This window comes from Crocodylus siamensis, chromosome 2 (genome assembly GCF_052110815.1).
Source record: "Crocodylus siamensis isolate JL-2025a chromosome 2, ASM5211081v1, whole genome shotgun sequence".
Classification (NCBI taxonomy): Eukaryota; Metazoa; Chordata; order Crocodylia; family Crocodylidae; genus Crocodylus; species Crocodylus siamensis.
Genome location: NC_143396.1, coordinates 230,679,872 through 230,691,198, shown reverse-complemented (window position 1 = coordinate 230,691,198; position 11,327 = coordinate 230,679,872). Strand labels below are relative to the sequence as shown.

Sequence of the window (11,327 nt, the reverse complement as noted above, 5' to 3'; positions counted from 1 at the left end):
TCAGCATCCCAACTAAGGTAGTGCCTAAGGCCAGCATCCCACTCACTTCAACCAAGTTACACTACTGGTAGTACATGCTGCAAGCTACCAGTCACCTGCTTGAACGCAGTGTTTAACTCTAGTACAAAGCTCTAGAAGTAATGAATGTTTTTGGTTGTCTGAATGTTCTTTTTCTTTAAAGTTTGCTTGACATTCAGAAACACATGTTGTATTCAGTGCATTAATTTCGCATGTAGACACGCCCAGTGATAAAGAATCTTGTTGTATTGTGGTATTTATACCTTCTGAAAGATTTAAAACAATATCATTTATAAATTATACTTTATTAGATTAAAATGACTTACAATTTAATTTAAACAGTATTCTACAAAGTTTCTGCAATTAATTTGATTAGGAAACAAAGTATAAGGTCTTCATAGATAGTAAACTTTGATTACATAGGTCAGCCATTTTATGGGGATAAAAGAAAATCCATTCAGGCATCCAAGTTAAGTTTCTTCTGTGGCAATCATCAGAAATCCCGGGTCCATCTATGAGCTACAGGCTTTTGAAATGGCAACTATTTCCAACATTGCCTTTTCCTTTGTACTACAGTATGTAAGGCCTGGATAATCAGGTGTGCATTATTCAGCACGTTGTATTCACTAAGATTCAGCAGCCGACGGTAATTCTCCTCAGTATATTTAACTGCATACATAGAATAGGGTGAAAACAGGCTGGTGAGGTCAACCTTGCCCTCCTCCATCTCTGAGCAGCTGCGCTTCACACCTAGGAGAAAAAAAAATTAAAGAAGGCACTGCATTGATCTGTCCAGTGAGAGAGAATATTAATCTAATTGTTCTGGGAAAATTTTAACAAATGCTTCTGATGTAGTCCAGTAATTTGCTCTGTAGATCATCATGTCTTAGTCAGATGACTATTAGATGGCTGATATGATGCAGATTGAGGAAGAGACTTGTCAGTTTCATAATTTCCTGCAGCCTAGTAACACAGACAAGACTGAGCCATAATCTCATGTGCCCAATTCTGATGCAATTTAAGTGATTTTGTAACATGTGATTGCCCTCTCAAAGCAGAAAATTGCCTTGGGCCAGGTAAGGAACTGGTTGGGCTCCAGGGAAGTGCATGTAGTACTTTAAAGGCAGGTTTAAGATCTTTTTGCACTGCTGAAGCCACACAATTCAGTGGCATAATTATGGCAGGGCAAAAAAAAAAAAAGACTGCTGCCCATAGTGGCAACTGGAAAATCACCACTGCCCCTGTGCCCCGGGTTCCCAGCCATGGGGTTGCTACAAGCAGGAAAGGGGCAATGCCTCCCTAGCAACTTGTGGAGAAGGACAGGTGTTTGAGGATCTGGGAGATGGAAATTTAGAAAAAAAAGAAAAGAGACAGCTCCAGAACACACCACAATGTGCAAAGCAGTGGCAAAGCCAATGAAAAGATGAGCACCATCAGAAGGATAAGTAGCAAGACAGCCACTGTAGATATTTATACTAAAAACAAAGCTGTCTTCTTGCCCTTCTGAAAGCCCAAATTCATGATCAAATGCCCAGATGAAACACACAACAGAAATATGTGAGAGCACCGCATGGGGCAGCAAGTGTGGGCTACAACTTGCAATGCGGCTGGTACCGAGGGCCCCATTCTCCAGTGGCAGTGAGCAGAGTAGCAACTAGGTGGAGTGGCGGAGGTGATCAGCACACCATTAGTAAAACACTGACTGAATTAAATGTCTGAGGAATTAGTGCACCTCTAATTAAATACAGACCAAATCAGACCTTTTCCAGGCCAGATCTGGCCTGGAGCCATAGGTTGCTAACCCCTGCATGAGAAGATATTTATCAAATGAGCTGAATGCTGTGCTGTTTTTCATAACTTACCAGGTGCTTTGTAATGCTGGAAGGTGTCATTCACTAGTGGGAAAAATAGCACAATAGGACATCCAGGGGTATCTGAATCTTGAAACACGTAGCACTCCTTCAGACTTTTCTTATCCTCTTCACTCAGGCAAACATTGGGGAATGGGATTTTCTGATTCATATAGTACTTACAGGCCTTCTCTAGAGGCTAGATAGGGCAAAGCAGAAAACAGTGTTAGAAACCAAATAGCTTAAGTTTTGAATTTCCTGATGCTCATCAACTAATATTACATCACAGCATAATACTTGTATGACTATTCTGACATATGGCAGAAACTGCATACATTTTGAGATCTATGAATTATAAAGAATAACATGTACAATACATTTGGGGGTTGGTCCCACCCAAAGTATTTGACACAAAATAACCACATGGTACAGAGAGGGTGTCTCTGCATGTGCATTTCCACCAAGCTTAAATTTACTGCGCAGTAAAAGTTACTGTGCAGTAAGTGGGAATAGGCCAGCATCTACATGTGCAGGCATTAAAGTACATTAACACTGTGTGGACTTACTTGGGACTAAAGTTAGTCCCAAGTCAGTCCACATACACAGTGTTACTGCACAGTAAGACATCTACATGTGCATCACTGCACAGTAATTCATTGGGTGTAAATTTGATACCTGCCTGGTGTAGGTATCAATTTTACACTCAAGTCGGCATGAGCCACCATATTTACTGTGCAGTATGGGCATGCATGTGGGACGCATGCCATCCTGTGCAGTAATTTTGGTTACTGTGCAGTAAATGCGCTCATGTAGAAATGCCCAGAAAAACAGAGGAACATTTATAAACCATAAACTTTCAAAGCTAGATAAGACTCTGTAATATTATTTGTGACAAGATCAATATTTTCTCTACTCAGGTTGTAGAAGGGATCCTGCAAAGCATTCTTAGTTACAGAGGGGAGCTGCACTTCTGTCTACACCCTTAGTGTAATATAAGTTCAGTAACCTGGATCAGAGATAATCCTGCTCTGGAATGGCATAACTTTAAGTAATCTACGAGTGCTTAAAACCTGCTTCAGATGTTAATGTGTAGACAATCCATGGGTTAAGAGGTTCAGGAGCTGCCCAAAATGATTGTGTAACAAGGCCCTTTATGTAAATTTACTATACAGGGTGTTGAAATCTACTACAATATTAGTCACTTTATGCTAAGCGAAGATGAAGACATTTGAGTGGGAACCACAAAAGATCCCTTCTACACCCCAAGTCAAGAAAATATGGATCTTGATTATATTTACATTGATAATATTTATAATACATTTATTATTTTTCAATAAATTTATAAATCAGCAAGAGACAGGCTAAGAATCACAGGAAGAAACTGAAAGTAGATTCATTGCTGCACTGAAAGACCTACTCCTAGCAGCACACCTCTCTGTATCCCCTGCCACAAATAGTATTATTACAGAGCCTTATCTCCTTTCTACAGTTTCTAAAGCCCAGAGATCAGTGATGGCCAGATGAAAACAAGATGTATTAATTAAATGCAATGCATGTATCAATGCTTCTGATTCATGCCATTCAAATCAGTAGCCAAATTTTCTCTCCTAGAATGATTTTCTTCTTGTATTTGGGAATGGAAAAGCAATAATTCCAAGTAATTTAATTAAAGCTAAAATAATTATAATATCATAGTTGATATTTCAAAGGGCTAGATGCTAGATGTTTACAAACAAAACAAGAAATGGGGAAAAAATCCCAAATAGTGCCATTCTCCTCACCAAAACGTGAGACCCTGTAGTGTAACTTAAGTATATGATGATATCCACATTCCTCTCTGGTCTGACAAGCGGTGAACTACTGTTATTGATGAAAAATCCAGCATCTATCAGGCCCAGGTGATTTTCTTGTTCAAAGAGCTGATTGGGAGATGAGTCTAACACAGTATCTAAAAGGCAAATAGTTCTGGTCAGAAAGAGAAACAATGTAAAAGCAAATCTACTAGAGAAACAACCCTGTTCTTTCACTAGCACCCCAACCCTTTCCTCTCATCTGCAGTGCAGGAACCAGTACAGCAAAGCGTATTAATACATGAGCAGATTTAAACACAAATGCCATGCTGCACTGGGGCCTCAGTTTCTTCCTTTTCTACAGTTGCCAAGCATCCTTTCCCCTCCATGTTCAGTGGCACTTCCTCTAAACATTCCTGCTGCCCAGCTACTGCTGCTGCTGTCTCCAATTGCCTTGGAGGCCATTCTTGAGCTGCTCCAGCTGGGCTCAGCTGAGGGATAGGAGCAGTCGGTGGGTTTCTCCTTCCTGCCTAGCCCCTGAGTCATGGGTGACTGGTGCCACCTTAGTTGGGGGGGGCACAGTGACTGTGGGGGGGTCCCCCTGCAGCCAATCACACTGGCCAGGAAGCAGCTGAAGTGCTCCCACTCCCTGGCCAGTGCTCACAGAGGGGACACCGGTGCTCTTGCCTGCCTCCCCTGCCCATCACCTAAGCAGGGAGTACAGCGTGTCATGGGGTGCACAAGCACTCTCATAGGATGCACATGCACCCCCTACATGTCACCACTGCTCCAGATGTTCTTTGCCAGCCCGGGAGTAGACTCTGGGAGGGAAAATCCACCCACCAACTCTGCATCTCTGGCTGAACCCAGCTCCCTCTGCAGCAGGGCAGGACCAGCTCCTCTGCCTCCAGGTCAGCCAGAGAATGTGAGCACAGTGGCACTAGCAGGTGGGAGAAGGGGAATGGGAGGGGAAGGGAAGGTTCATGCTAATGAACATGGAGGGAAAGAGAGGAGGTATTGAAGGACTGAGGCCTGACAGGACTGGCCATTCACCCTAGTCTGCCACCTCTCCACCTGGCCACTCAGGCAGGATGTAAGTGACTAGAAACCTCCATTCTGGCCTAGCCATCCACCCACTCCCTGCCACTGGAGTGGCCAGCCAGGGTCAACTGAGCTTTCACTCCCTGTCATATAAACCCCTGATGCAGAAGAGGAAGTGTTTGGATAACAGGGCTCAACCTTAACCCAACCTCCTTGCTGGTCCTGTTGGCTTGTGCCTCTACCTGCCCTCTGCTTGATATCTTGGCTACCCAACCTTGCTCAGCCTCTGACTGTGCACTCTGCCTGGCCCTCTGGCTTCCTGACTCAGCTTCTTGGACTAACGTTCTGACTTCTGCCTTCCTGACACCTAGACTCTGCTCACTCCTCCTGACCCTGGTCAGCCCCTAGAGACCCCCAGACCTGGCCACCCACAACCCAGCATGATAGAGGGGAGGAAAAATTCTAACATGATTAGGGGACTTAAAGTCCCTGCCTGCTGCTCCCACAGCACATTCTGCCCACCTTGGTGCAGAGGGGACGGGACCAGGAGCAACAGTGCAGCCATCCCTGCAGTACTAGTCGCTGCTCCCACACTCTCCTTAACAAAATCCTGGATCCACCCCTGGTAATTGCTAACCAAGGAGATACGATCTGAGTCCTACCAAACTCATGACACTAAATATCAGCTATGTACAATTCAACTGGTTGGTCAAATATTTGACTTCAAAATCAAATGCAAACTTTATTACTTATTTCTTTTTTTTCCCCAGCAGTGTGACAGGATATATCTGTAGCATTTATTCTTTTCTAATCCCAGTCTGGCCCCTCATTAAATTCCCCACACCCCTCAAACCACGTGGGAAGCAACAGTATACCAGTGATATTACCTTTCCATCTACAAAAATTGTCATTCATTAAGTAGTCATTATGCAGATGGAAGCCTTTTAGGAAATTGTGATGCTGCGCAACTGAGATGCGATCTGTTAAGACACCTCGAAGAGCATTGGAAAGGCAGCCTGCAGGGGTGAACATGCGAGTCCTCAGCTCATATGGTTTTGTAGGCAGGACTGGCTCTTCCTCTGTAGAAAAGGAGAAAAGGTGATAAAACCTATGGATTTGTGTGTTCATACTTTGGGTATTATCCTCAGCGGAAGATCTGGGGGGAGGGGAATGCAGTGGTGTGGTCATACCCAAGCTCTGACAAAAACCCACATTGGCCAGCTGGGAGCTCGGAGCACTCACTGTGCATGTGCTGCACAGCCAAAGGGGGTGTGGCTGCACCTCCTTGCTCCTCTCTGGATCCACCCCTAGTCATTCTTGTTGTATTTCAATGACAGCTTGGGCAGATTTTAGGATGATGTATTTAACCAACAACAAAAAATAGCTTTTAAAGAGCATACAATACTTCCATCACTCTAATCCACCATTGTTTTCTGTGTCAATTTCCACAATTACTTCTTCTGCCTCTGTGCAGGAGTCTACAAGATGCAGTAGCAAATATAGCATAATTTTCTGCAAGATGTATGGCAGTTTTAACCTATCTGCTGAAGCTTAGCTCATTTTGTCTATAGTTATAACAAGAGAAGTAATATTTTCCCATAATTTGCATCCTTCTCTCTCTAAGTCTATACATCATGGAAGCTCCCATCTCAGCAGGAGATCTCCACCAACGATGCTCCTAGACTAGCCTAAGTAGTGTTGCACAATTGTACAAAGACATGCCGCAAGTTATAAATGTTCTTTCTGCAGAGAGTGTTTAAAAATGTATGGCAGGTGTTAGTACCAATTTGACAACAAATGAAAAGCAGAGTTGAAGTTTATAAATAGCTCACCAATATCCTCTACTCTGTCTCGGGTCCATTTGTGCCAGAAGTCTTCTGAAGTGTTGGAGAAACCCAAGATATACATCAGATTCACAGAAAATATACTACTCCACAAGCCTGCAAAGGGAAAGAGATTTGATGGATGCTATTTTAATCAACACTTGGAAGCATTTTAACAGAAAGCTGCATGCACAGACAACCACAAATGTTGACATTTCTTAACTTTTTGATGGTTGATTTTTCAACCTTACAGTTATTTTTATAGGGTTTTTTTGGGAAATGATCTGTTTGTGTATATATAATACATACACAGGTATGCCTATATGCACTTTCATATACATGCATCTCCTAGAAGACCACGCTATACTAGTAATTATTGTAACTAACCAGTAACTATTGACTATCTAGTTTAAGGTTTTGTTTTATACACTAGCTTGATATTTTCTTACAGCACATCACCTTGAAGGTAGCAGATACGGGATTCTGGGATCTTCCTAATCATCCGTCCCATGAAGAACTCACTTCCAAAATCCTCTGTACGCACAAATGCACCGTATTTTAGAACTCCCACCTCATAGGGGGTATATTCAACCCATTCTGCAAACAAGACCATGAAAAAGAAAGACATTTAGATCTCAGACCTCCACATTGCATTTGGAGAGACATGCAACTATCACCTACATTGAAGAATTGTAAGTAGAGTAAGCCTTCTAGTTTGTCTTGTTTAACCCCTTCCCCCCACCATTTACAAAGCACCACCTCTGGGCCAAATATTCAAAGCTGGGAATATGTAGTTGATCCTGTATATTCACGTACACTTGCTTTACACTCAAGCAGACATGAGCAGTTAGGCAACTAACTTGGTACACGGATTTGGAATTCTTTACACACATGGTAAACTGGCTTTGCTTCACTTATACTGATTTTATACTAGGATGAACCACTGACTTCAGTGGCATTATCAACATCAGGCCCCCTGCACTTTCTGATACATATATTAGGCATATACAAATGTAAAGTGTACAGCTCTGTGCTCAAAGCCCTAAAGAACCTGGCTTATTATATTTCATAGACTTCTGGGCTAGAAGGGACCTTGTAAGATCATTGGGTCCAGCCCCCTGCCCAAGGGGCAGGAAATCAGCTAGTTCAGTTAGATTGGTTTAGGCATATCCAATCTAGCTTACTTCACCTCCAAAGTACAGTTAAATTAGACTGAGTTGGCCATTTTTTGAGTGAACCTTCCTGGAACTGCTATACAGTTCGCATTTACACTGACCTAACAAAAGCTCCAAGTGTAAGGTTTCATAGTTTCATAGTTTCTAGGGTCGGAAGGGACCTGAGCAGATCATCTAGTCTGACCCCCTGCCATAGCAGGAAAGAATAGTGGGGTCAAATGACCCCAGCAAGGTGTGCATCTAGCCTCCTCTTAAAGACCCCCAGGGTAGAAGCCAGCACCACTTCTCTTGGAAGTTGGTTCCAGACCCTAGTCGCCCTGACCGTGAAGTAGCGCCTCCTGATATCTAGCCTAAATCTACCCTCTACCAGCTTGTGACTGTTCTTCCTGATCACTCCTGGCGGTGCTCGTGGGAACAGGGACTTCCCCAATGCCCGCTGGTCCCCCCTGACTAGTTTGTAACAGGCCACTAGATCCCCCCTCAGCCTTCTCTTTTGGAGGCTGAACAGGTTCAGGTCCTGTAGCCTCTCCTCTGCCCTGCTGTCCCCTGCTCGTACAAGTGGCCCTCCTCTGGACCCTCTTCATGTTGTCCACATCCCTCCTGAAGTGCGGCACCCAGAACTGGACGCAGTACTCCAACTGCGGCCTGATCAGTGCTGCGTAGAGGGGGAGGATCACCTCCTTGGACTTGCTCGAGATGCATCTGTGGATGCATGACAAGGTACGGTTGGCCTTCCTGACTGCTTCCCCACAGTGCCAACCCATGTTCATCTTGGAGTCAATGATGACTCCAAGATCCTTTTCTGCCTCTGTACTGACAAGAAGGGAGATCCCCAACCTGTAGGTATGGTGCCGGTTGTTCCTCTGCAGGTGCATCACTTTGTGCTTGTCAGTGTTGAATCCCATCCTGTTCTCATCCACCCACCCCTGTAACCTGTCTAGGTCCGATTGCAGCCTATTCCTCAGTTCTAGCATGCCCACATCCCCCCACATCTTAGTGTCATCAGCAAATTTGAACAGGGTGCTTTTTACCCCCTCGTCCAAGTCGCTGATGAAGATGTTGAACAGTGCGGGCCCGAGGACCGAGCCCTGCGGAACCCCACTGCCCACGTCCCTCCAGGATGAAAATGACCCATCCATCACCACTCTCTGGGTGCGGCCCTCCAGCCAGTTGGCAACCCAATTGACTGTGTGGGTGTCAGTAAGGCTAACTGCACCTTGTCATGTATCCACAGGTCTACATGTGGGCAAAATAATTTAGATTAGGTGGCCAATTTTAATGCAATCTAACCTCCCCTAACCTCCTTTAATGTTTGTATGGACCCTGAGTGCTATCACAGAGCAAACAAAATAAGTGAACAGAAAAATACCACTCTCAAATGTCGTTACCTTTGAAATCTTCGGTGCTGTATTTGTCCCTGATATTAACTGCCACATAAATGGGTAGCGGGTTCTGACCATTGTTCAGGGCTGCTTGCTGGTCTGAGAGTTTATGGCAATCTTTCTGTTTTTAAAGAAAAAAAGTAGTTAACTGCATGCTGATTGGCACAAAACCATAATGCTTCAGGAGCAATATTGAGAGTGACTGTACCCCAGAGCAATACACACAGGGTGACTCACTATACATGGAAAAGACCTAGACCACACTTTCTGGGCCTCCAATTATGCTTTGTGGGTTGATACAGAAGGGAAGAATGGAAAGCTACACTTTTGTCTTTTTCTTGGCCTTTCAGAAAATTAGCTTCTCAGTTGAAGAAGTAAGCAAGCAAGTCTTGCTTTACTCATGCTGAAATGTGAGTGGCTATGCTAAAGGGCAGTGGCAAAGTTTCTTCCATGATGCAAAGACCCTTACCATCTGACCCTGGATCTGAGCTTTGAATGTTGTAGTGAAATGCTTTAATCCCACTCATGCTCTTTTCTGTAAGACTAGTATCAGCCTGCTCACCAAAGATATCCCAATATACCATAAACTCTGGACTACTTCAGTAACTTCAAGCTCTTAAAGAATGTGTGTAACCGATGACATTAATCCAGTGGGGAAGATATTTCGCTGGCATATGACAAAGATCTTGTATGGTCTGGGAAAAGACAGGCCTATCCCAATTGCAATTCAATACCGACAAGTGCAAGGTACTGCACCTGGGGAGGAAGAACCAGCAGCATTCCTACAGGCTGGGGAACTCCCTTCTCGTCAGTACAGAGGCAGAGGAGGATTTTGGAGTCATTATTGATTCCAAGATGAACATGGACTGCCAATGTGAGGAAGCAGTCAGTAAGGCTAACTGCACCTTGTCATGTATCCACAAATGCATCACGAGCACGTACAAGGAGGTGATCCTCCCCCTCTTTGAGACACTGGTCAGGCCACAGTTGGAGTACTGTGTCCAGCTCTGGGTGCTGCACTTCAGGAGGGATGTGGACAACATGAAGAGGGGCCAGAGGGCCACTCGCATGATCAGGAGGCAGCAGGGCAGGCCCTACGAGGAGAGGCTACAGGACCTGAACCTGTTCAGACTTCACAAGAGAAGACTGAGAGGGGATCTGGTGGCCATCTATAAACTTGCCAAGGGGAACCAGCAGGGAATGGGAGAGTCCCTGTTCCCCCGAGCACTCCCAGGAGTGACTAGGAATAACGGTCACAAGGTGGCAGAGGGTAGATTCAGGCTAGACATCAGGAGGCGCTGCTTCACAGTCTGGGCAGCTAGGATCTGGAACCAACTTCCAAGAGAAGTGGTGCTGGCCCCTACCCTGGGAGTCTTCAAAAGGAGGCTTGACCCCACCATTCTTTCCTGCCCAAGGCAGGGTGCTCAGACTTGACCTGCTCAGGTCCCTTCCAACTCTACCAACTATGAAACCATGAAACTATGCTTTCATTCTGCACACATAAAAACATGGAAGTATTATACTATGGCTGGAGTAATGGATTGCAGTGATTAACTCAAAAACAATAAAAACTTTCCTGTTTACTATTCTCAACTAAAAAAATCTAATAATTTATAAAAGAAAAATATCAACGGAGTATAGCAGTGTCCACCACAGGGCTTTTTTTCCCCCAGAAGTGTTCTCTGAGTTATCCAGGCCAAGGCAGTTTTCATCTTTAGCTGGTAAAAATGTCCTATTTTATATATGACTGTTTCAAGAATGGGTAAAAACACTACGTGACATTTTAATTTCAAGTCAACTTCTGCACTTATAGAAAATATAAATAATTTCATCCCAAGACTCTTAAATTTACAAGCATCTAAAATCAGGGCCTTTTGATATTTGTTTCCTCAGCTTATTCATTGCCAAATTCTAATTCAAAGGAAAACATACTTTATTTGTTAAGAATCTTGTAGTAACTTTGCCATCACTTGGTGTCTTTAAAGAGGAGGCAGCCAACCCATGGCGCATATGCTACAAGTAGCATGGGCAGCCTCTGCATCTGTCATGTGGAAGATTGAGGGAGCAGGGAACAAAGTGACATGTCTAGAAGGGTGTCACAGACTGGGCAAGGAGCATACAACAAAAAGGAACAAAAAGCAGAGCAACAATTGGGCAGAGAAGGAGGAGTACAATGGTTCTTGAGGAGGAGTGCCAACCTTCTGGCACATCTGCTGAAAAGGTTGTCTCACGCTGCTTTATAGTCAGA

General features: G+C 44.2%; 1 protein-coding gene across 1 annotated transcript in view; it reads right to left on the bottom strand.

The window, feature by feature from the left end:
* Positions 1–470: 470 nt before the first annotated feature.
* Positions 471–11,327, bottom strand: part of LOC149871847 (cytosolic phospholipase A2 epsilon-like) — a 59,550-nt gene continuing 48,693 nt past the window's right edge. The window contains exons 15-21 of the mRNA XM_090034963.1: positions 9,086–9,200; positions 6,982–7,119; positions 6,532–6,639; positions 5,587–5,778; positions 3,650–3,816; positions 1,881–2,067; positions 471–768 (exon numbers count right to left, since the gene is read on the bottom strand). Coding sequence (XP_089891089.1) covers positions 560–768; positions 1,881–2,067; positions 3,650–3,816; positions 5,587–5,778; positions 6,532–6,639; positions 6,982–7,119; positions 9,086–9,200 — 1,116 coding nt within the window. The 3' untranslated portion in view covers positions 471–559. The remainder of the gene's footprint in view (positions 769–1,880; positions 2,068–3,649; positions 3,817–5,586; positions 5,779–6,531; positions 6,640–6,981; positions 7,120–9,085; positions 9,201–11,327) is intronic.